General features: G+C 36.7%; 2 protein-coding genes across 10 annotated transcripts in view; both read right to left on the bottom strand.

The window, feature by feature from the left end:
• Nucleotides 1–702: 702 nt before the first annotated feature.
• Nucleotides 703–17,437, bottom strand: MSMO1 (methylsterol monooxygenase 1). 6 transcript variants are annotated; one of them, XM_020900080.2, is made up of 7 exons: nucleotides 17,354–17,376; nucleotides 15,752–15,874; nucleotides 12,890–13,175; nucleotides 7,385–7,533; nucleotides 6,358–6,484; nucleotides 4,585–4,739; nucleotides 703–1,687 (listed from the first exon to the last, which is right to left on the bottom strand). In XM_020900080.2, exons 3-7 carry the CDS (start codon nucleotides 13,142–13,144, stop codon nucleotides 1,492–1,494), a joined length of 882 nt encoding a protein of 293 aa, XP_020755739.1. In that variant the 5' UTR covers nucleotides 13,145–13,175; nucleotides 15,752–15,874; nucleotides 17,354–17,376; the 3' UTR covers nucleotides 703–1,491. The 6 variants fall into 6 exon arrangements, with proteins under 6 accessions (XP_020755739.1, XP_020755740.1, XP_070330794.1 ...); XM_020900081.2 differs by having other exon boundaries at nucleotides 17,282–17,365; XM_070474693.1 differs by lacking the exon at nucleotides 17,354–17,376 and adding an exon at nucleotides 17,177–17,258.
• Nucleotides 17,438–22,263: 4,826 nt separating this feature from the next.
• The window catches only part of KLHL2 (kelch like family member 2), a 164,592-nt gene continuing 160,101 nt past the window's right edge, over nucleotides 22,264–26,754 (bottom strand). For all 4 annotated transcript variants that reach the window (XM_070474689.1, XM_070474690.1, XM_070474691.1 and 1 more), the window contains 2 exons: nucleotides 24,761–24,904; nucleotides 22,264–23,392 (listed from right to left, as the gene is read on the bottom strand). In XM_070474689.1, the coding sequence (XP_070330790.1) occupies nucleotides 23,364–23,392; nucleotides 24,761–24,904 (173 nt within the window). In that variant the 3' untranslated portion in view covers nucleotides 22,264–23,363. The remainder of the gene's footprint in view (nucleotides 23,393–24,760; nucleotides 24,905–26,754) is intronic.

Genomic DNA, 26,754 nt, shown 5'->3' with positions numbered 1-26,754 from the left:
GCATGCTGTAGTCCATGGTGTTATAGAGTGGGACACAACTTGACAACCAAACAACAGTCAGAGTCTGAGCTGTAACTTTCTCAGTCCCTATTTGAATCTCTTTACTGTATAAGTATTAAAAATAAAAAAAGAAACTTACCAGAAGATAGCTCCATATTTTTCAAAAATTACAAATTGGTACTACCATATACAAAGTTAGAATTATCACCTCTCAATTTAAGCTAGACTCTAGATGTGTATGTTTGTGTGCTCAGTCATGTTTGACTCTTTGTGACCCCATGGACTATAACCCACCTCACTCTTCTGTCCATGGGATTTCCCAGGCAAGAATATTGGAATGAGTTGCCACTTCCTTTTCCTGGGGATCTCTCCAACCCAGGGATTGAACCCACGTCTCCTGCACTGGCAGGTGGATTTTTTCCCACTGGGCTACCTACTTGAAATTAAGTCAGCCCTAAAAATCTTGTCTCTATTCTTCCATCTTTATATTTCCTAAGTGGAGTAAAGAGCTGTTTCAATATCCTCTGTTTTATTAGGTCAACAGAATTTCCCACAATAGCCTGATAAATACATGTTGAAACTGTCAAAAAGTTTAAGAAATGAAGCATTTAAAAAGATAAAACTATTCCTTTTGTTATAAAACTTAATTTAGTGATTTTTATACTTTCCTTGATAAGAATAAATAAAAGGTGACAAATGATGTTTTAAATTGGAAATGAAATAATCAAACAAAATCACATTTATTTCAATAGCTCCAAGTGCAAATACAGCAAGTCAGTACACAAAGTTTCAGGACACTGCTTTAAGTACAAAGAAAACTGGATATACAAAAATGAAAGGGTAAATAGCAGAAATAAAGCTCAATTTTTTTAAAAAGTTCAAGTAACCTGAAAACCTTTAGACTAAAGCAGTCTTTCATCAATTCATAAATGCCTTAATTTACAGATAACAGTGGTACAGTGTAATCAAAAAGGACTTCCCAAAGAAAGAGTCACTTCAAACTGGTCAGCTCCAGATAAGAAATTCCTGGCACTGGCTATTCTGGGTTCGGCACTCACTCATACTGTACAGACTGGTTCAATCCATGGCATTTGATTTTTATGCAAATTCCAAAAAGGTATTTAAAGTTCAGTAGGAGGCCAACACCACTACCAAGAGTTCCTGAAATGGCCAATATATATTTAAAAGGTTTAAAGACCAATTTTGGCTTCACGCCTATGGTACAATGTTGGGGGAAAGACTTCAATTAATACTGCTTCCATTACTTAAATCCTTTATGTAAGATTAGCAAAATGGCCCTTAAAACTTCCTCAGGAAAACTGTACTTAAATATATGAAAGCTCCCACTAGGAAATTAATTAAAAGTTGTTAATATTCTTTTTAATCACTTACTGACCAAATCATATGTATATTGCTGCTCCCCAGAAGTAATGTTAGCTACTAACTTCAATTCAGGAAATGCATATTTGCCAGAAGGTTTACATGAGATGCTTATTCAGTCTTTTTCTCAACTTTCTTCATCTTTTCATTGTAGGCATTAAATTGAGAGTCTGTTCCAAAAATTCTGTCCCACCATGTAAATGTTGAAGCATAGTTTCCAATGAAGTTCATGTGGTGGAAATCGTGATGCCGAGAACCAGCATAGAAAGGAATGAGATTTAAAGGGTTGAGAGGAATGTCATAACCACTGAAATGAAAATGATAAAGATTATTAAGGAAGTAAATACACCTTCAATAATCAACTTGTTCACAGACCGTAATATGCTTGTTAACCATTCAAATAACATTCCACTGTACCTAAGTCACTTATTTCTGACATGTTTACCAAAGTTCACAGCAAATGGTACATATCCTAGAAAACACTTTCAGTAATTAAAGAAAAACTTGAACAGTTTATAGAATTTAATATTAATATTATAATCAGGAGGTGAAGGAAGGATTATAGTAATGAATTTTTAGACACAGATTTTCATGAACGTTTTCTGTTTTAGAGGAATTTGCTTACCAAAGTTTGTAACACCCATAATACTACGTATGTCTTTTAGGAAAAGTTATACGAAATTAGTACCAAGCATTTCAAAGGTTAAATCTGAGGATTACTGTTTTGCAACTTCTTTTTAGAGTACCTGTCTTTATTTCTAACTACAAGTCTAAACCTGATATCTACAATTACAGCAGTCTGAAGCACCCCAATCCTTCCCCCTCTTTGAGTAGGCTGAGAAAGAAGGAAGCAGAAAGGAGCAATAGAAAGAAAGAAAAGAAAGAAGGACACATCACCTACCACTTCTCTGCCTAAGACTTCCTAGATGCATTAATTTTGCTATTTTAATGATTCAGAAATAATTTCTAGAATTTCATATTCTGCTTTCACAGATGAAATAAAAGGTCCCCCTAAAATTCAAAAAATATGTAATCATGTTTAAATAATGAATTAGGGTATTGCATTAGGCATTTGAAAAGGAATTAGATAGGAATAATTTACCAAAAAACTTCTTCTGATCAATACAAAGGAAGCATGTGAAATATGCACATAATATTTGTCAGTGGTGGGCAGAAATGTGCAGAAATGTTCTATTTAGTGAAGGCTGGATGCTTCAGTTTTTTTTTTTCAAGTAAGGGTTAGATTTAGGGTCATTACAGAAGAATAAAATAACTGCTGTCCTGAATTACAGTATTTAACCAAATTTTTTATTAAAACCACAAATATTTTTCATTCAATACTGTTTCAGGAAGACATTAAACTTGCTTTTCAAGCAAGGCATGAAACCCAAAAGCCATAAAAAAATAAAACTGATAGATTTTACTATATAAAAATTTTAAAACTTCAGTACTGCAAAAGAATCATCAAGAGTTAAAACTGAAATGACAGATGGGGGAGAAAATATTTACAACATATGTAACAAAGTTACATATGTTGTAATTTCATGTAACAACCATGAAATTAAAAGATGCTTGCTCCTTGGAAGAAAAGCTATGACAAACCTAGACAGCATATTAAAAAGCAGAGACATTACTTTGCCAACAAAGGTCCACCTAGTCAAAGCTATGATTTTTCCCGTAGTTATGTATGGATGTGAGAGTTGGACCATTAAGCAAGCTGAGAGCTGAAGAATTGATGCTTTTGAACTGAGGTGTTGGAAAAGACTCTTGAGAATCCCTTGGACTACAAGGAGATCAAACCAGTCAATCCTAAAAGAAATCAGTCCTGAATATTCGTTGGAAGGACTGATGCTGAAGCTCCAGTACTTTGGCCACCTGATTCAAGAACTGACTCCTTAGAAAAGACCCTGATGCTGGGAGAGATTGAAGGTAGGAGGAGAAGGGGACGCAGAGGACGAGATGGTTGGATGGCATCACCAACTTGATGGACATGAGTTTGAGCAAGCTCTGGGAGTTGGTGATGGACAGGGAAGTCTGGCGTGCTACAGTCCATGGGGTTGCAAAGAGTCAGACATGACTGAGAGACCAAACTGAACCGAAATGAACAAAGCTTACACGTGAACCAAAATGTTATAAGTCTCCCTGGTGGCTCAGGCGGTAAAAAATCTGCCTGCAGTGCAGGAGAGACCTGGGTTCAATCTCTGTGTTGGGAAGATCCCCTGGAGAAGGAATGGCTACCCACTCCATCCCTCAGTACTCTTGCCTGGAGAATTTCATGGATCGAGGAGACTGATGGGCTACACACCACAGGGTCACAAATAGTAGGACACAACAGAGTGACAAACACTTTCACTTTTTCATAATAGGTTATAAAACATATAACCTAACAAAAAGTAGGCAAGTGATATAAAATGCTAATTCAAAGAAAAAAAAAAAAACTGTTGGTCAACAGGCACACAGGCATGTAGCCTCACCAGTCCCTGGGGAACGCAGATCACAACCCTGAAGGTTCTCTGCTCTCCTAATAACCAAGATTAACGAGATGGTAATGTCCAGGCTGGAAAAGGTATCAGAAGCAGGGAAAGCATTCTTGCAGGCTCCTGCTGGGCATGTAAAGAGATGCCCATGCCCAGTTTTGCACCACTTCCAAAATTTTGTTTTTTTCCCAAATAATACATGAATACAGTCTCACCATAAAAATGATGACAGTTATAGACAAGAATACAAAAAAAAGTCTATTATTTGAACTTTTTCCCAACGATTTTGTTCTCCTGTTTTCTTAAAAACAGTAACATTAACAAGGTTTAACTTCTATTAGTCTACTTAGGAGAAAAGGTAATCTATGACAATGACTATGAGTGTGTAAAACGGGTGAAAGTGGACAAAGGTATGAACTTCCAACTGTAAGATGAGTAAGCCTTGGGCATGTCATGAAGAACATAGAGGCTGAAGTCAACAGTCCTGTGAATTTGAAAGTTGCAAAGAGAGTAAATCTTAAAAGTTCTCATCACACACACAAAAAATTATAACAATGTATAAAGATGGATCAGCAATATATACATCAAACCATTATTTAGGTATACACTGTATACCTAAAACACAATATGTCAATTACATCTCAATTAAAAAAAATAAAGATAATCTATGACCATGAAGAAAGGATATTTTATGATACCTTCTACCTGAATAGAAACCAAACCTTACCTATGGACATCAATAGTCTCTATCAAACGAACAGTCACCCAGGCCCAAAGAAGAATAACATGATCACATAAAAGCATGATTCCAATGAAAAATCCAGTTCCAAGAATTATGGTTTCCAGAGGATGTGCATATTCAGCTTCCATTCCAAATGGAGCCTAAAATAAGTAAGAATTGCTTAATATATTGTGATGGTTAATATTATGCATCAACTTATCTAGGCCATGGTGCCCAATTGCTTGGTCAAACACGAGTCTAGATTTGGTGTGAAGTTCTATTTTAGATGTGATTAATATTTAATATTTAAATCGGAAAAGAGGATCCTCCATAATGAAAGTGGGCTTCATTCAATCAGCTAAAGGCCTTAAAAGCAGAGACTGAGGCTTCCCAAGGAAAGAAGGAATGCTCAAGACTACAATACAGAAAACCTGTGTGCTTTCCAGCCTGTTGCCCAATGGATTTCAGATCCAGGACTGCATCTCTCCTGCATTCCCAGCCACTTAGCTGCCCTATAGATTTCAGATTTGCCAGCCCCCACAATTGCATGAGCCAGTTCCTTAAAATAAATCTGTGTGTATGTATCTCCTATTGATTCTTGGGAGAACCCTGACTAATATATATATGTATTTTAAATTTATTTGTGTATATCATTTTATAAAACTATATCCCTTCTATATGTTACGATAATATAGTCATCCCTCAGTATTCTAAAGGGATTGGTTCAAGGACCCCCATGGATACCAAACTTTAATAAAAAGGTGCAGTATTTGCACATAACCTATGTACAACCTCCCATATACTTTAAATCATCTACAGATTACTTACAAGACCTAATACAATATAAATGCTATATAATTGTGTAACTGTTGTAAATACAATTTAAATGCTATGTAAATAGTTGCCCACTCAAGGCAAATTCAAGTTTTGCCTTTAAGAACTTTCTGAAATTTTTTTCCCAAATATTTTCAATGAGGGTTTAAAGAGGATGTGCATATTCAGTTGGTTGAATTCATGAATTCAGGACCCATGGACACTAAGGGTCAACTGTATATCTAGCCATACCTATATAAACATTAACAGTAATTCTCAATAAAGATATCTCTTTACCAAACATTAAAAGGCCTAGGGATGTCCTTAATATGATCTATTTTAATGGTTTGAGATAAAGGCATTAAAAGAACAGACTTGAATTCTAATTTTGGTTTATACACCTGAATTTGTTCTGCCAAGAAAGGGATATTTGGTTTATCATATCAGGTAATCAGGATCAATGCAGAACATACCAACGTAACAAATCTGACAAAGCTAACAACAAAGCAGTTCTGATTAAAAAAAAAAAAAAAAAAAATCCCTGTTGGGTGGGAAGAAGTTAGCAATGAGGTGGAAAAGCATGAAAACTAAGTTGAAAATTGTTTTAAAAATTTAATGATTCAAGGCTGCTTGTTTTGGGATCCCACTTAAATGATCGTAACAGCATTAGTGCCTCCATCAAACTGCTAGGTACCCAGCTGTGTGAGGACAGTGCTCTGAACCAAAATACAAAAATGAATATTTTTCTTTTAGGCCTCAATTTACCACGAAATTAGGATACTAGTGAAAAATCTGTAGAACCAGCTTTGTGTTCATGTTTATGTGTGTGTGTCTATTCTAAACAATCATGCCAAAGGAAATTGAAATAAAAACATCACTGACAACTTTTTTAAGTTCAGATTTCTTTAAAAAATAACATTTTTGCCTCAAAGAGTGAAAAATATATTAAATATAATTCTAACATACCTGAAACTCATGATGAATTTTATGAATATATTTATATATTCTTTTGTGGTGTAAAAGCCTATGCAAGAAATAGTGCCAAGTATCCTCGATCACTGCACAGCCAAAACATCTTGCCAAAAGCATGTACCTTTAAGATGAAAATACTGTAATGAGGATAAAATAACTTACTAAAACAATCTAGACTTTTACCTAGGATCACTGCTGGAGACACTGCATAAAATCAAATACCATCTTGACCTAACTGGTTATATTGATCAACAAATTCTCAAAACAATACATATAGTTACAAGCTAGATATATGATACCACCTGAAGATGGGTTAAAGAGGCTGACCACCATACCAATTCTAATTCAATTTAAAAAAAAAAGTAAGTTATAAAATCAGAGCTAAGAAACTCAAAATTTCTAGGCAAAGAGTAACACTGATAAAGGACTTACTATTAATAATAGTAAAATCACTTTCTTCTGCCAAAGAAAAGCATGTAAGTGCAATGGGCAAAAATATTTTATTTATATAGGAACAAATACACAAATTCTCTTATATGTTGCACATATAGTAATAGGAAAAGCACATATCTATATATTGTATATCTGTATTCAGGTTTAGTCAGAACGGAAAGCTAGAATACAAAAATTATTTGAACAGAAATATTTATGCTCAGATAATAATATATATGTGTCTGTATGGACACAATTTTTATAACTTTATACTCATTTTTTTCATTCATTTTAGACTTAAAATGTAATATATTTTTTCTTGGTATAAGTCTCTGTATCCTGTACATAATCATATAAAGGATGCCATGGAAACTTCTGATGTAAGAAACTCACCCTCCAAAAAGATATCAAACTATTGAAACACATAAAAATGGGAACATTTCAAGTTTCTACCATGTTTTCTATATTTTATTTACTTCAAAGTTAACAACAAACATTAACCAAATGAAGAAAGAAGGTAATACTAAGGATATTTTAATAGGATGATAAACCATAACTGAGTATAAAAATCAAATCTTTATCAACATACCATCTTGGCATTGTTTCCCAATCATAGGGAATACTGAAATACTCTGTAAAATAATAAGTTCCACAAATCAATGGAAGCTGGATACAAAAGTGATTAAAGAGAAGTACTTTAAAACATTTCCATTGGTTTTCCCATGTTTCTGGTTTATCCTATGGAGAAAAAGATGAAAACATTTAGTATTAGCCTCTGCTATCAGAAGTTTCACCTGAAAACTAAAAGTAAAGTCTTAGCTTTTTCTCTAATGTTTATATGGGACCTGAAATTTATGTTATTTAATTAATCCTATGTTATGTGGATTCTGTATTATAATTGCTATGTTACAGTAACTAAGGCCCAGGAACTACAACACTCACCCCCACCTTCTAAATTCTTGACAGCTATTATCACTACTATAAACAGATGAAGAAATTGTCAAAACTCAGGCTCAGGCATAATGGTCCCAATGATCTTTAAGCAACACTACAGAATGAGTAACTCCTGTTTTTGCTGCCAACGGATCATTTACTTTTATCAGAATTCCAGAGATGAAGACATGTGTCATGCTACAATAACAGCTTAGTTCTCTGAATTGCTGAGGCAGCTATACACACAGCATTGAAAGCCTCACTACACAGGTAAATCAACACCATTCAGTGGTTTTCATTCCCAGAAATAAGTGCATTTTTCATACACATTGACAAAAGTAGAAACTCTCTGAGCTGAAAGAACTCCAGAAACAAATGTGTCTGGTGGTTCCCAAAGAATGGAGTGCTACTGGCCACAGATGAAGTTCACAGATTAAAGTGAAATGAGGAAGTGATCAATGTAGAGAAATGTTCACAAAACCCCATCAGGATTATCAACTTGCTCAGCAAGCCATAAAGAAAAGTGAAAATGTATTCAATTCAAAGGGCTCTACTTAGTTATGAGGTCCTTTTGGTTTTACAAAAAGATAGTAATAATAAATAGTTATTGCCCTTTTAAATGTCCTAATACCCCTAAATTCAGAAATCTGCAATGGAAACCACTGACCTCAGCAGAGGCCCAGAGGTCAACCACCTTGCCCAGCATCACACAGGCAGTTATTAGCAGAACTTGGGACTAACTAAAATCTACGGTTCCAGTATTGTTCCTGAAATTCTTTAGAAGAGCTTCCCTCCCTGACAAAGGAAGAGTTCAACCGAGTTCAGTCAGGAAGGAAGAGTTCAGTCAGAGACTTGGTTCTAACCTCAGGGTCTCTGTGAAGCTCACACCTGTCTCAACAATGAAATGAGGGAATTAGGCAAGATTAATTTATAATTGTCTATCTCTGCTCTGAGCATGATCTGACCTTGCTCCTCTGAACTTCCAGTCTGTGACTAGGGACAAAATAAATCAAAGATTCTGGCTTGGGTGGAAAAAGCCACTCTTTTCCCCAAAGACCTATGTTTAACTAACTAGTGATATCTTGGCTAGAATCTAACACTGATGTAGCTGCAGAAATTAACAGAAAAAGAAATCAGTTATAACATTAACTGTCAATTCTATTTCAAAGCAGAATTTTTGGTGTTGCTCCACTAGCAACTTTTTTCTGTACTGTCAGTGTTTCAGGGTATCTGCCTTCAAAATGCATAAACCTGTAATTAACTTATACTGACTTATTGGCTTGTTTTTAAATCCACTTATATTGTGAAAACTTGTATTGATTTATCTTCAGTTAATTTTATTATTAAAAAATCTCAAAGCAGGGACTTTAATGGTTGCAAAACTCAAGAAACACATGCTAAGTACAGATTTGAAGGCTTTCGATCTCTGTTTATAAGTAACTAGTTGTAAACTAGACTACTGCTTGTCCTTTCTTTCGTCGCATTTTTCTCTGGAGTCTTCATAAAATCTTAACTGAAACAGGCCTTTCTCTCTTTGAAAAAGTTACCACCTCTGACTAGTGAGTCAGCTGTAGAGGGCAGAAGGCAGAGAGGGATAGTTTGGCCCGTACAGTTATACAAATCAATCATCCCCATAAATAACGCACTGGGTGACCCACTGCAGTCAGAATTCCAAACATGCATGAGAATTCCAAACATGCATGAGAACTTAAAGACATTCAAACACAATTCTGCCTTTCAAAGCAGAGCTTTTTATAAAAAGCATTTTGGAAACGTTGTGTCCTTTATTTACAGTAACAGGATGCTCTCCTTCAGGCTTCAGCCTTTTTAGTTCCTTCTCCCTTTAATCTTTGCTCTTCCCTCCTCTGACCTGGAGTCTACAAGCAGTTGCCCCCTGCAGTATCCCCAGAAAAGATGAACGCTAGCAGTTGCTTTAAGTGAGACTCACCAGGAGACGCTTCAAAGTGAAGAGACGGATTACAGAGGATGCGTGCGTGTACTGCCACCAGACAGAACTCTGTGAGTGGAACCAGCCTCCCTTAGATGAACATCCCCAAATGCCTACTTTACATCAAGACTATGTGCCCGAGACTGAGTTTGCCATGACTTTTTGAAAAAAGTTCATAGTAAGCATTACAAATGATTATAAGTTTACTAAGTGTTGATAAATTATTTCTTTCTCTAACAATATGGTAAAGATTCCTTCCTGAGAACTATGTCAAACTCTTTAGTTACAGAGTTGATTATTTTCCCTATGTCTAAACCTGAGAAGATGGACCACGTATGCAAGCTCTCAAGAAATACTTAGTGCACTGGAGCAAATACTGAGAGGTCAGGAACATCATCAGTTTTGTGAAGATGACATGAATGCTGCAAAAATACCATGCTATATTTAGAATAAAAACAAAATCTTAACAGTCTTGATCAAAGTCTTAGCACATTAACAACACTGAAGAGTTGAGACATCAAGGATTGTAGTGAATTGCAAAATAATACTCAGGAATCCCCATAAGATTTCCTTCCAGCTAATTAAAAAAATTACAATTTATATATGATAAGACTTCTCCATTAAGTGAGTATAAAGGGAGCATATCTCAACATAATAAAGGCCACAGATGATTAAGTCCACAGCTAACATAGTCAATGGTGAAAACCTGAAAACATTTCCTCTAAGATCAGGAACAAGATAAGGATGCCCACTTCTGTTCAACATAGTACTGGAAGTCTTAGACACAACAATAGGACAAAAAAAAAAAGAAACAAAAGGAATCCAAATTGGAAAGGAAGAAGTAAAACTGTCACTGTTTGCAGATGACATGAAAAATCCTAAAAACACCACCAGAAAACTACTAGAGTTTTATCAATGAATTTGGTTAAAGTTGTTGGATACAAAATTAATATATAGAACTCTTATCAGATTTTTATACACTAACAATGAACTATCAGAAAGATAAATTAAGGAAACAATCCCATTTACCATTTCAGCAAAAAGAATACCATACCTAGCAATAAACCTACCTAAAGAGGTAAATGATCTGTACTCAGAAAACTCTTAAGACACGGATGAAAGAAACTGAAGATAACATAAATGGAAAGATACATCATGTTCTTAGATTGGAAGAACTGTTATACTGAATTGAATTATTATGAAAATGACAACACTACCCAAGATAATCTGTACAGTCAGTACAATCCCTATCAAAACACCACTGGCATTTTTTTTAGAACTGGAACAAATAATTTTAATATTTGTATGGGAACACCATAAAACTCACAGAAGATAACACATCACAATAATACCTTTTTAGATCTGTCTCCTAAAGCAAAGGAAACAAAAGTAAAAATGAACAAATGGGACCTAATTAAACTTAAAAGCATGTTTTTCATAGCAAAGGAAACTCCTGACAACACAGGCAACTACTGAATGGGACAAAATATTTGCAAGTTATTTAATTTGCAAGACTGGTTAGGGGTTAATATCTAAAACATAAAAACAGTTTATATAATTTGATATAAAAATGAGCATTAAAACTTGAACAGACATTTTCCCAAAGAAGACATACAGATAGCCAATACACACATGAAAAAGTACTCAATATCACAAATCATTAAGGAAATGCAAATAAAAATCCCAATGAGATATCACCTCACACCTGTCAGAATGGCTATTATCAAAAAAGACTACAAATACAAATGCTGGTGAGGATGTGAAGAAAAGGGAACCTCGGTACACAGTTGACATGAATGTAAACTGGTGGACAGTATGGAGGTTCCTCAGAAGACTAAAAGTAGAATTAGCTTATGACCCAGTCATTCCACTCCTGGGCATATATATGAAAAAAACAAAAAAACTAATTAGAAAAGATACATGCACACCATACATTCACACCAGCATTCTTTACAATGGCCAAGAGATGGAAGCAATCTAAGTGTCCATCGACAGATGAATGGTGGAAGAAGATGGGGTATATATACACACAATAAACTACTCAGCCATTAAAAAAAATGAAATTTTGCCATTTGCAATAACGTGGATGGACCTGGAAGGTATTATACTAAGTGAAATAAGTCAGAGAAAGACAAATATGTACGTTATCACTTAGATGTGAGAAAAAAACCCAAACAAATGAATAAAACAAGACATAGATTCAGATATAGAGAACCAACTAGAGATTACAGCCAGCAGGGAGAGAGAAGAGGAAAGGAGTGAGATAGAGGTAGGAGATTAAGAAGTACAAACTACTACATATAAAATAGATAAGTAACAAGGCTATTACTTCCTTGTTACTTCCCTTTTACTTGTTATTTCCCGTGTTAGCTTCCCTGGAGGCTCAGACGGTGAAGGATCCACCTGCAATATGGGAGACCTGGATTCCATCCCTGGGTTGGGAGGATCCCCTGGAGGAGGGCATGGCAACCCATGCCAGTATTCTTGCCTGGAGAATCCTCATGGACAGAGGAGCCTCAAAGGCTACGTCCATGGGGTTGCAAAGAGTTGGACACAACTGAGCGACTAAGCACATCAAAACAAGGATAGCTTAGGGAATATAGCCAGTATTTCATAATAATGTTAAGTGGCGCATAATGTACAAAAATTCTGAATCACAATGCTGTACATCTGAAACTAATTTATTGTATATCAACTCAATAAAAAAATTTAATTAAAACTTAAAAACTCAAATTAGATAAACATCACATCTATTGAAGGCACAATTCAACCAATTCTTTCTGAAACCTTATCAGTAATGATCTAGGGTTGTGCTGTGTAATATGGTAGCAACTAGAGATGTGGCTACTGAACATTTTAAATTCACTTAGTCTTAATTGAGATGACCTGAAATTAGTGTAAAATATACACTAAATTTTGAACACTTATTGTAAGAATAAGAACACAATATATCCCATTAAGTACATTTTAAATTTTGATTACTTATTGAAATATAATTGAGATTTATTGGATTAAACTAAATACACTGTGAACATTACTCCCCCCTTTTTATTACTTTTTAATATATTCTAGTAGGGAATTATGTATGTGGCTTCATTACATGTCTATTGGACAGCCCTGACGTACAGTCTATTTTCAGTTACAAATTATATTTACTTTAAAAATATTCAACAAGACTAATGATAATACTACAATGAAGTCCATTATACTCACCTTTTGAATTTTGTACTTCTTCATGTAAGGTATGAATTGAAACAAAAATCCAGGTAAACAGAACAAGAAATAAAGGACCTCATGAACTATGAGAGATCCCCATGTTGCAATCTGGAACTTTGTATAATTATTCAACATATAGTTCCAAGCATTTTTAAATGGTTCCTGCAGAGGATTCTCAGGCAAAAGTGAGTCTACATATTCCACAGCCAAGGATGCTGAACTGAAGATGCTGATACTTTCATTTGTTGCCATTTTTCAAATCTTTGCAGACAGCCTTATTATTCTGTAAATATAAATGAATAAGTAAATAAGCAAGCAAAATAATAAAATTATAAGATAACAGTTTTTAAAATGCTTCTGATTAATTTTTAAATTGCTAAAGGAGTGCCAATCTCTCAGATCCTAAACCTATAATTAAAAACACCAGTCTACAGGATGTCATCACCACTTTCATTTGTAGATAGGATTTAAAAGCCACATGTTAATGTTCAAGAGCAGCATCTAAAGAATAGTGGATAAGAAATTTCAAGCCATCTTTAAAGAGACTTATCAATGTGGTCTCCCAGGAAAAACTTGTATTTCAAAGAGCAATAGCTGGGTTTAAAAGTATCACTTAAGACCTATTTAGAAAAAGTCTGCCAATATGACTACATAAATACTAAATACTTATAATCGGGAATAAAAAGACAACCATAAATAAAGTCAAAGATCAAACAACAAACTGGAAAAAATATTTCCAAGAATTATGACAAAGGGCTACAATGAGTGCTTTAGAAAAATCCTAAAAACCCAATAGAAAAATGACAGACTACTCACAGAAAGTTCACAGAAAAATAAATACAAATACTAAGCAAATTAACAGCTCAGTTCGACTCAAATAGGAAATGCATCCTAAAACAAAAACTTAGTTTCACAGTGCGCCCAGCAGTAACACTTTGGGGAAACCAGCACCACTGTATATTGTTGAAGGGAGGATGAATTTATTCTTTGAGGAAAAAAATCACAGTATTTATTACAATTCAAAATGAATACATCTTTTGATCCAGCAATGTTCTCACTTAAGTACACAAAGATGAGTGCACTAAGAATGAAGGAAGCATTGCTCATAATAGTAAAAACAAAGAAAAATACAGCAAGATGTTAGGGCCATCAACAAGAAATGAATTAAATAAATTCTATCAGGTCCTTCCAAAGACACTGCCACCGAGGAGGAAGATCTACATATTCTACATAGAAAGACGTCTAAGTGAAATAGCAAGTTGCAGAATGTATAGGAAGAGCATCACCTATGTTTTTGTGAAAAGGTTATGTCTTTATATATGCACTTTATGCATATATACATAGGAGAAACACACAAAATGTACAGAAAATGTATTTGCATGCATGGTAGGGAGGGATTATGAAAAGAAAAAACTTTACTTTCCATTTTATACCTCTTATAATTTTAATTTTTTCATGAGTATGTTTTACTTATAAATAAGCTTAATAGGTCACCAAATCAAAAAACAGAGAAACTTATGAAGAATGTCACTTTCCTAAAAACGTTTACTGATGTCCCTAGTTTATGAATTATGATGGGCCCCTCTAAAAATATATATATTAAGCCTCAGAAGCATTCTTAATATTGTTTAAAATGCTCCTTTGTCCTTGTGCACCAGCCCATGACCCATTCAACTACGGCCAACCCTTCAATAACACAGTTTGAATTGTGCGGGCAGGTCCACGTAGACTTAGGTTTTTTTTTTTTTGATAAACAAATTGGAAGAATTTGGGGAGATGTGTGACAATTTGAAAAAAACTCACAAACTACATAGCCTAGAAATCCAAAAAAAAAAAAATTAAGAAAAAGTTAGGTATGTCATGAATGCATAAAACATGAAACCGTGAAAGTTAGTCTCCCAGTCGTATCTGACTCTTTGTGACCCCATGGACTGCAGTCTGCCAGTCTCCTCTGTCCATGGAATTCTCTAAACAAGAATACTGGAGTGGGCAGTCACTCCCTTCTCTAGGGGATCTCTCCAACCCAGGGATCAAACCTGGGTCTCCTCCATTGCAGGCAGATTCCAACAAATCTAATAATGTTGAATCAATACCACTTACTAGCTGTGTGACCTTGAGCAAGTTAAGTAACTTCTCTAAGCCTCAGTTTTATTACCTGCAAAGTGTAAAGAATAACAATAGCTAGATGATGGGAATCTTTTCATGACGTACATGTATATCAAATTACCACAATGTACATTTTGCTAACAGAACCTCAATAAAGTTGAAAAAATAAGGAATAACAATACAGTTCTTCTGAAGAGTCCAAGAAATAATACATGTTAACTACTTATGTTGAGGTGACACATAAGCTAAAAGAAGCTAACAATTATTAAGTGCTTTATATACACCAATAACTTCTAAGAGTGTCACAAGCTCTCTCTATATTATAGACTTTACTCCTTACCACAGCTTCAAGGTAGACACGTTTATTATTTCCATTTTACAGATAAAAACTGAGGTTTAGAAAGATTAAGTAACTTCCCCAAATTACAAAAACACTAGTGGGGGAGCCTGTACTCTCATCCATTATATCATACTGTGATCCTAAATTATAAAGCACACAATAAACAGTATAGTAAGAGGGGAATAATTCTCAAAGTTCACCCAAGTCTCCTGAAAAAGTATTCCATATAGGCTGTCTTCATTTTCAGATTTTACATCCATTCTCTAGCAATTACAATCAGTTTTGTATTCTAACCAATGCACTGAATTTACTCCTATTAAAGAAAATCACTAAGTTTCCCAGCTGCCAGATCCAACAAAAATATTTTGGAGTTTATTTTATCTGGCCCTTCTGGAAAATTTGATACTTCTCACCTTGATATACCTGCCTTTCTCGCTTCTTGGGATTCATATGTATTCACTCTGATTTAACATGTGGTACCATTTGTAGCCACTGCGCTTCCTGCTGCTCTCACCCCTGACTTCAAATCATAAAATCTAGGGAGGAATACAAAGAAAGAACAAGACTGTCACAACATCCGTGATAAGAACAATAAAGGGTTGGAAATATAAAACAGAGAGGCCCAGAGAACAGATCTTAGAGAAAGAGGCATGTAAACTCAAACCTGGAGTGTGGAGGGAAGGCAGTTAAATCTAATTTAACTAGATCAAAAGAGAGTAAAGTAGGCAGGATGGGGTCGATTGGTGGTTTTGAGCAGAAGAAACATCAGTTGTAGAGACTCAACCAGGAGATAAGAAAGGATACAGCACTTTCCCGTTGAGTATGTCTGTGGTACAGCTTTTGAGAAAGAAAGGCTCAAGAATTGAGGCTGAACAGTTTCCCAGAGATGCTTGATGTACTCCAACTATTCCAGATTGTCAGGAGTGATCATATCTGTTCCCTGTTGTGAGAATATGCTGAAATCCTCTCTCTTTCTCTCTCTCTAAAACCCCAAGTTCTGATTATCCCAAAGTATACTAGCCATCTCCAATTTACGCAGTTTGGAGGCATAGCAAAGTCAACATGCCCCCAAATTCGGCCACTACTCTTGGCAACCCTGCCCACACACTCCCTCCCTACCTACTTTAACTTGGTGAACTGATGCCACTACCTACTTAGTCATCTAGGACAGAATATTCCAGATCTCTCTCTCTGCTGCCTGGATTAAATCTTCAAACACCCGATTTAGAGACAACTGGTTTAATTAACATTCAGGAGTTTACTCTCTAGATTTAAGGGAGGGAAATGGATACACTACTGCCAACTGAACAAAAGCAAAAAATAGGTATTAAGGAAGAGAGGAGAGGGGAAACGAGTGAATTTTCTTTCTTTTTTTCATCCTTGCACAACTGGATTGACTTGAGGTCTGCCACAGACTCAGAAAAAAAGAAATGTAGTCGTCTGTGGATCCCCCCTAGAAACTTTAAAGTTTCCCTGTCTCTGAGACCTGCCAGCAATGCCCGGCCTTTGCCCGGCCCGGACGCCAAGCACCTCCAAGTGTGCCCTTCTTAAACCCTCCCTCTAAAACACGAGGCCAGCATTCACGTAAACAGCAGAGAGGGTCCAGCCCTTCTGCAGACCCTTACAGTTTCAGGGAGCGCCTCCCCACACATGAAACACCTGGGCCTCTGCTCTCCTTTAACTCTCCGTTTTTCGCCCCCACCCTCCGCACTGATACACGAAGGCCTCTCTGGCCAAGAAACAGCTTCTCTTGCCGGTAGAGCCCTCTGCCCAATTGCTATTCACCCTTCAGAACCCTCCAGGACGCCCTTCCCACCCGCGCGCCCCGCCGCGCCTACAAGCAGGTCTTGCTTCTTCCTTTTGTAGACCTCTAGTCACGGTCACTCTCTGCTGAGCACTGCCTGGTTCCGACATGAAGAGATTTCACTCGTTTCCACCCATACCTGCCGCCAGGCTGTCCGTCCCGGGCTCTGTACGTGGGAGCCGACCGAGGCCCCTCCAACCCGTTCACTCACCTTATGCACCACCCAGTCTGCAGCCACCGCCTCCAGAGCTGCGATAGGCGCTGCCACTCGGGAGTCGACGGGCTCCTCCGCTGTTATTGGCTTGCGTGGGCCCCGCCCCGCCTTCTGAGAGCCGTGATTGGCTTACGCAGCTGCCGGCATCGTGTGACTCGTGCGAGCACGGCACTGGAAGCGCGGCCATTGGCTGCTCAGATGGAGTGAGGATCGTGAGAGCTAGGCGTCCGGCCAGTAGCTGGTCCGCCAGCCCGGCAAGGCTGGCGAGGCCTTGAGACGTCGCCTAGCAACCTCAGCCCCGCCCAGCCCCTTCCAAGAGCATGCGCACTCGGGGAGTTTGCAGGCGCGCCGGCCCTGAAATCCTTATTTACTAGGCGCTGTATTCACTGGCGCGCCTTTAACGCTGTTGCGCCTAAAGTTTAGACCTCTTTCTCATCCCAACCCCAGCGTCCTTTGATAACCCCTATATGTACGTGGGAAGTGGGTAACTCCAAATGCAGCGCGAAGCCTGTTTGAGCACGGGAAGCCAAGAGTCAGAGGTTTAGAAGAGACGACACGCAGCAGTTGGTTTCGCTGCCACGGTCGGCCGCCTCCCGCCCCTCCGGGGATGCAGAGATGTGCACGGATGGGGGTCATCCACGAAATTAAGCTTTCGCTTAAGAGAGCCTTTTTAAAATTTGCACAAGGGCACTACTCGCTCTCGTTGAAGGCACTTTCTTTGCAGGACTTTGTGCAAATGGGACGCTATCGCTTCTCATAGCTGTGATCAGACTGACTTTTGTGCCTGAAATAACAGGCCAGCTGCCATCTGCTTTTGGAAATCCCTCAACCCATTCATCTAACTGTCCCATGTATTTGACACCCACGTTCTTTGTAAAGTATCATGACAGAAGTCATATCGAATGAATAGAAATGGGATCTGTCCCTTGCGTGCTCAGAGCTCTGTCTTCAGGAGGCCTGTGGTATCCTGGGGTAGATGCTGCGTTGCAGAGCCTGGGTCTCTTCAGGACTGAAGTAGGCCTTCAGTGACCGAGAATGGGGAAAGCCGTTTTCCCATGAAGCATCTTTCTTTCCAGTGGGAGTATAAAGGCCCAGACCCGCAACCCAATTTAGGATTCCTTTGATTGGCCAGTTTAGCTACAGACCCCCCCACCCCACCCCGCCCCCCGCGCGCTCTCCCATTGACTGAGGTTGTGGTTGTGACTGCCATGCAGTCTGCTTTTCCCTCTGCCTAAATATGCTGCCCTCTGTTAAGGGAGGATTAAGAGCATATGCCATGGGGTCAGACCTACCAAGCTTTGCCACTCATTAGCAGTGTGCTCTTAGATAATTTACTTCTCAAAATTTTATCCAGTACTTATTAAAGTGGGTATTACAATAGTTTCTTATGACAATAAATGTGACTATATATGTAAGCCCGTTGCAAACTATCTGGAATACAGCAAGTGCTCAGTAATACTAAGTCGGTTATTATCCCTGACTTAGAGTCCTACTTACTATATTAAAGATATATTATTTTTAATATTAGAGAAGATGCAAGTATGTGAAAGGGTCAGATGATTATTTTAAATTTGGGGGATTTAGAACTGAAAGGAAACAAAACAGAAATATGCTCAATTCCTTCCAGTGAAGAAATAGGAAGCTACTTCAAACAGGAGGTTAGCTCAAACGGGGGCTCTGTATCAACCTAGAGGGGTAGGATGGGGAGGGAGATGGGAGGGAGGTTCAAGAGGGAGGGGATATATGTACACCTATGGCTGATTCATGTTAAGGTTTGAAAGAAAATAACAAAATTCTGCAAAGCAATTATCCTTCAATAAAAAAATAAATTAAAAAAAAAAAAGAAATGGGCAGTTTAGAGAACTTCAACAATAGTGGTAATTTATTGAGACACATCCCTTTGGTGACAAAAGTCCATATAGTCAAAGCTTTGGTTTTCCCAGCAGTCATGTACAGATATCAGAGTTGGACCATAAAGGTTGAGTGAGTTAGAATTGATGCTTTTGAATTGTGGTGCTGGAGAACACTTGAGAGTCCCTTGGACTGTAAGGAGATCAAACCAGTCCATCCTAAAGGAAAGCAACCCTGAATATTCATTGGGAGGGCTGATGCTGAAGCTGAAGCTCAACTTTGGCCACTTGATCTGAAGAACTGACTCATTGGAAAAGACTCTGATGCTGGGAAAGATTGAAAGCAGAAGGGGACGACAGAGGATGAGATGGTTGGATGGCATCACTGACTTAATGGACATGAGTTTGAGCTAATTCCAGGAGACACTGGAGGCGTGCTGATGAGAAAAGCCTGGCATGTCCATGGGGTCTCAAAGAGTCAGATACAATTTAACCACTGAACAACAACATTGAGGGCCTTCAGTATTTCCAGCACAGTACTATACATCATTTCTTTCAAACTCCACAATAACCTTGTAAGTGATACGCTTTTGTTGTTTTTTGTTATTATTCAGTTGTGTCCAATTCTTTGGATCACGGAGAAAGCAAGGGAATTCCAGAAAAACATCTGCTTCACTGTCTACACTAAAACTTTTTGACTGTGTGGATCTCAACAAACTATGGAAAATTCTTAAAAGAGATAGGAGTACCAGTCCACCTTACCTGTCTCTTAAGAAACCTGTATGTGGATTAAGAGGCAATAGTTAGAACTGGACATGAAACAGACTGGTTCAAAACTGGGAAAGGAGTACAACATGGCTGTATATATTGTCACCCTGCTTATTTAACTTATATGCAGAGTACATCATGTGAAATGCCAGCCTGGATGAATCACAATCTGGAATCAAGATTGCTGGAAGAAATATCAACAACCTCAGATATGCAGATGATACTCTAATGGCAGAAAGTGAAGAGGAACTACAGAGCCTCTTGAGGGTGAAAAAGAAGAGAGTGAAGAGGCTGGTCTGAAACTCAACATTAAAAAAAAACAAGATATAGATACTTATGTTGCCATTTTAGAGAAGACAAATAAGGGTCAGAGGTTAAGAAATGTGTTTAAAGTTACAATTAGCAACTGACAGAAAAATTAATTGCTCAGTTGTTGGGACTCTTTTGTGACCCCACAGACTATAGCCTGCCAGCCTCCTCTGTCCATGGAAATTTTCCAGGTAAGAATATTGGAGTGGGTTGCCATTCCTCTCTCTAGGGGATCTTCCCAACCCAGGGATTGAACCCATGTCTCCTGCATTGCAGGCAGTTTCTTTACCATTTGAGCCACCAGGAAAGCCAGTAACTGACAGAAGGGGATGCAAACTCGGAGCCATCTGATTCCTATGCCCATGAACCCTGCAACACTTAAAACTGCTTTTTTTCCCTTTAGAATTGTGAAGCCAGAATTAGAATGCCAGAAACTTGATTCAAAGTGTGATTCCACTTTCCAACCTAGCCTTCTCTCCGAAATCAGACAGTCAGCCATATAAGCCAGTAGGAGGGAATCTGCTCAACAAACTGAAACAAGAGGCAGGCTAATCCATTATACCACTATGTAATACTATGCTAACTCATCAACAACTGAGATGATAAATACATGGGTCATCATGCTATCTATAGGGATGGTAATAAAAACCAGGAATCATATATCAGAGTTCATGGGAAGGGAAGTGAAAGTATACTCATCATTTACCTAAACCCAAACCATCACTGCTCTTAGTTACAAAGGTGCAGAGTCAAGTGGAGCAAGGAGCAGAGCTGCTTTAAAATGTCTTTTCATGGAACTAGCCGTGAACTCTGCTCACACCTGGTGGTTCCCCTGGCAGGATTTCTAAGACTTCTGACCTCTTTTCTGGACAATAATCGAACAAGCCAGGAACACTTTTATAAGCTCAAAGAGAACAAAACAAGATGTTTCAAACTGGAGAGATAAAGACAGGCATGGAGGGGAGGGGAATAAATTCAAATTCTTTGAAATCAAGAGTTATGAATCTAGTACTGAAACTTGGCACTGTTTTATCATATATCTGTATAACTTATTAAATCTCTAAAGAGAGAAAAGATAAAGAGGGATCTGACATGCTATTTTAAGAAAAGCTTTAAAAATTTTTAGATAAATCGTTAATTGATAATTCATGGAATATTCATGTTTGGAAGTGATCAGGAGAGATAATGACTCTTTTTGGTGCCACTGTCTGAAGCAGTTAACAGTGCTCCAAGTTCATTAGATCCTCAACATGTTTATTGACTATGGATGTGCTTGGAGCAACACTAATGCAGAAATTTATTTTCATAAGGTGAGCACAGGTTTTTGCTTTTCCTAATTATTTATAATTCCACTTACAATGGAAAATTCAACTAAGTTGGTAATAAATGTGGTTCTATGTTTAAATGCGACTCTATTAACTAAACAGAACTTTCATCACAGATATAATTCTCTTCTTTTATTGACTGTTCTGGCAAGAGCTCAGGCCTGCTACCTTCTAAATCCCTGAGGAACAGCCACCATATCCCATCACCCCATCCCATCTCCTCCTCCTGTGTTCAGCACCTCAGGTATCCACCCCACTTCCCTATGTCCATTTCCTCAATTCCTTCTATTTGGTATCAAAACCACAATTTATTTCTCGGTTGTGTCAGAGTAGATACTGTTTCTTTGGCTTCCTTTTGATTCAATGCTATTTCTTGTACTTTTATCTTGTGTCCTGCCCATGTTAGGGAGAGAACACTATATAAGTTTTACCAATCCTTGGGAGATGTTTTCCTTGATAATTAAGGTAGCTTTTTCTTAGAGAATAGTTTTCAGTGACTTTAGTTCAGTGACTTAACTAACTTGTAAGTTACTTTGGCAACAAATTTTAAATACGGATTTATGAAGTAGAAAATGCAAATTTTATAAAAGAATACAAGAAGTGAACAGGCAACTTTCTTAATAGCAAACTAAATAGATAAAAATCAAAGACAACGTGAAACAAATAGTATACAAATTTTATTCAAAGTTAATTCAATAAAGACACATTTTGGTCATTTTTAAGGTGAGAGTAATTGAAGATCTCAGAAAAACTATCTGATCAATGCACATGGCTACTCACAGAAAATTCTCTCTTCTGTTAATAGCAGCTAAATTTATACACACAGAAAAAATTCTTAAGAGCATGCAAATTCAGTTGAATTCCATACATTCATTATATTCATCAAAAACCTGCAATAACGTTCATGCCAAAGTGTTAAGAAAAAAAATTTGAAATTCACACCAAAACATGACCAAGATTAAACCAAAGAAAGTAATAAATAAGCATAGTTTATATTTTATTTTAAAAAGTTTGGCATCATACAAGTATTCAAGTGTGTTACACCATGTTCATTCCTCAGAAGTGGCATTTTAAAGTGTTAAGCATTCTTAAATATCAAAAAATACAACTCTGTTTTACAATGTAGTACTGGCATAATTCAAAGTACTGTGCCAATTATAAATAGTATAATCAAGTTTCAAACATCTTTTCAAACATATTTAAAGGAAAGCATATAGACACACATTTATATGCATACAATTTATTATACTCATGTAATCAAACATATTTATAAAAGCAAATGGTTTTATCCCTCAACTAGTTTATATACTTACACAGAGTTTAATACCTGTTCAAAGATTTTCAGTTCCTGTTCATACAGATTTTCAGGAGAAGAAATAAAGATGAAATTTAATTTTACAAGAACACATATTACTTTATCCTCCTTCACAAAATAATCCATAGTTATTCATGGTTGATAACATGGTTGATACTCTTTGTGAAAGCAACTGTTGTCCAAAGACTACAGAATTATACTGCAATCCAAGTTTCTTGTTAAAATTCAGTCAGCTGCTGCTCACTGCAGAAAAAGCCTACACAGTGCATCTACCAAAAATAATCTTCAGTATCTGAGGCCTATAGAGGCAGATGATCTTATCCTCTGCAGAGACTTAACGTGCAGCTACAAGTGGAGAAGTGCTAGACTCTCAGTCACTTCAGAAGTACTTGTTGAAGTCTGCTTCTCATGTGTAAATGCGCTGAAAATGTCCTTTAGGCTCATAATGGTTTATCAATAACTGTGACCCCTGAACAAAGAAACAAAGAAATAAAACTGAGGTCACAGGAAGCATTCTGTATCTCTGAGAAAATCCTGAATTTTTTTATAACTTAAGTGATGAGGACTGAAGAGATCATGATGGTTCTAAATCTCTAAGAAACTGTAGTATTACTATCATTTTAATCTAAATGACAATGAAATCTTTGTTTAAAAATTATGTACCAAAACTATGTCAGACTATTTAATCTAGAACTCACCTTTTGCTCTTCATAGTTCTATAATGAAGGGAAAATAATTTTACTCAAGAAATACTAAGATCCACCTAATACTAAAAGGGGCATAAAGAAACTTGTGAGAGTGATGAATATTCATTATCTTGATTGTGGTGATGGTTTCATACATATGTCAAAACTAATAAAATTGTACACTTTAAATATAAGCTATTTATTCTATGTCAGTTATATCTCACTAAAGCTGTTTTAAAAAATTTTACATAATTTTGAGGACTGCTACTGGAAGCTTATAGGTATATAGTTCTATTACATGTTGTTTTGGATGATACATAAATAACAGTGATGGCTAATTAGTATAAATTTCTTTTTTCTCCAGTAGTCAATCAGTATTAGAATGTTACTGAAACATTCTAATATTTAAAGCAATATAAATACAGATATCAGAAAATTCATATGCAACAGTCTTAAAGACTCATATTATTAAAGATTATTACCATTTTTCTTATGAAGATAATGGACCAAAACGATTATTTTATAATTCAGTCAGTGCTGTGCTTAAAAAAAATTACTCTGTAGCCTCACCGCAATACCTTCACATGGAGCCTTGCCAGGGAGATATCTTTTAGCATGCATGATGAGTCGCTCAGTCACATCTTGACTCTTTGAGACCCTTCGGACTATAGCCTATCAGTCTCCTCTGTCCATGGGATTTTTCAGACAATGATACTGAAGTGGGTTGCCATTTCCTCCTCCAGGGGGATTTTCCCAACCCAGGGACCGAAACTGTGTTTCCTGCATTGCAGGCAGATTCTTTACCCAGTGAGCTATCGGGGAAGCCCCCATATCTTTTAAATATCTGAGTAATTAAAGCCTTGCTACATAGTGAATTCCCTGCCACTGCATACAGATGTAGCTATATTAAATTTTATTATATGATTCTACAATGGAAATATTTTTAATTTTGAATACAAATGACTACAGAATGACAAAAGAATATTAGTACCTTATTTTAGAACATACGTATCTGACATTAATTATTTTTAGAATAAGAAGTAAGATATACTTTGAGAAGACTTTCTTCTTATATGAGAAAAACATTCTTAATGTAAAAATCATAATGATTTTGTATTATAATAAAAGACTGTAAGAAAGCTGATCATTACCTGCATAACTTCTCCCTGTGCTCATACAAGATGATACCACTGTCCATTTATCAGTTGTTGGGTTATAATATTCTACTGATGCCAAGTTACAGGAACCATCATCCCCTCCAACTACGTATAACAGACCATTAACTGCACAAACTCCTTTAAAAAAATTAAACAGAGAGAAAACAATTATTTTTAAAATTTGGAGGACTACAAATGGCCCTGAACGTGTCTGGTCAAGTGATCCAGATACACTTACTTCTGTGTAAGAGGCAGGAAGAGAAGATGGGGGAAGCTGAAAAGAATTCCTTTATGTGAGGAATTTCTCTAATACCAACTGTAAGCTTCTACTCAAGTTACTGATACAGCAGTTGCTCTATATATGCATTATTTCATTTAATCTTCACAATGACCTTACTTTATAGGCTAGAAACTATTTTATTCCCCACTTTATTAAAAACAGTAGAAAATTTAAAACTCAAAGAAGTTTAATAATTCTCCCAAAGTCAGCTTCTAAGGAAATCCTAAGGAAAAAGAGAAAATAATAAATATATATATTTGTAGAAGGTAAAAATGATTCTGAATTTTATTATACTGACTAGCTAATTATTTTATCTCCTTTAAAGGGAGAACAGTATTACTTATTTCATTATTATGAGAATACTATGTTTTTTTCTTTTTTGGAAAAATTCAAAACCCCTAGAAAAGTACAAATAAGAAAAGACCACCACTAATCTTATACCACTTAGAATCCTGATCACTGAAATTTTGGCTCTTTTCTACGCATATATTCTCAGACTCTCCTTTTTTAACCCCAAAGTAGCTCATACTACATAAGCTACTTTTTACATACTCACACCAAAAAATATATACCTGGATATTTCCTCAAGTTAATAAATACAGATTTATATTATTTTAAATGGCTGACAATATTCCATGTATGATACTACTATAATTCATTTGACTTTTACTGATAGATTTTAAATTATTTTCAGCTTTCTTGCTCTTATTGCCAATAAACTTCCTAGTCCAGGAAGTACAAGCACATATGCTTTTCTAACTTCACATGTGCTAGGGCCCAGATTTGTGGAGTTTTACTAGTTTTGGACTATCCATAGCTGAGAGCGCTTTAATATTTCACCTAGTACGACTGACTGGATGAGGTACAAGGTCAAGTGAATTAATATTTTGTTCTGCTGAGTGAGTTCTTGGAGTCCGACATACTTATCTTCCTTAGTGATCCCATTTAAAGTAAAGAGAAATAGGAAGAGTATTTCTGGGGGGATGCAGGGTGCATCTTGAAACATCAATCAATGGTACACAGTGATTCTGAGAATCATCAGGATTATTTTGGATTGTGGGACCTGGCATGAAGACAATGGCATTTTTAAGAAGATGAGCATTTCCCCAAAAGACTACCTAGCTCCTGAATCTATTTTCCATTTCTATTTCCCTTCCATGGATTTTCTTTTTAAGGAGGTACTTCCCTGGTCTTGAAGACCTCAGGTTTCTTAAAATTGCTATTGTTGTTGTTTTAGCTTTTCCATTCTCTAGAAACCCTGAACTATATTAAATTGTGGTTGCCTTCTTTAGGCTTCCCCTCCAGATTCAGATAAACAACAAGCTTTTTAATCTGGTGTAAGTATTTACTTTGGGATTGCCTTTCTTAGGGATTGGAATGAAAACTGACCTTTTCCAGTCCTGCAGCCACTGCTGAGTTTTCCAAATTTGCTGGCATATTGAGTGCAGCACTTTCACAGCGTCATCTTTCAGGATTTGAAATAGGTCAACTGGAATTCCATCACATCCACTAGCTTTGTTCATAGTGATGCTTTCTAAGGCCCACTTGACTTCACATTCCAGGATGTCTGGCTCTAGGTGAGTGACCACACCATTGTGATTATCTGGGTCGTGAAGATCTTTTTTTTTGTACAGTTCTTCTGTGTATTCTTGCCACCTCTTCTTAATGTCTTCTGCTTCTGTTAGGTCCATACCATTTCTGTCCTTTA

This window comes from Odocoileus virginianus, chromosome 12, assembly GCF_023699985.2.
Source record: "Odocoileus virginianus isolate 20LAN1187 ecotype Illinois chromosome 12, Ovbor_1.2, whole genome shotgun sequence".
Taxonomy (NCBI): domain Eukaryota; kingdom Metazoa; phylum Chordata; class Mammalia; order Artiodactyla; family Cervidae; genus Odocoileus; species Odocoileus virginianus.
Note: the sequence above shows the minus strand (reverse complement) of the source record. Positions and strands in the feature narration are given on the sequence as shown.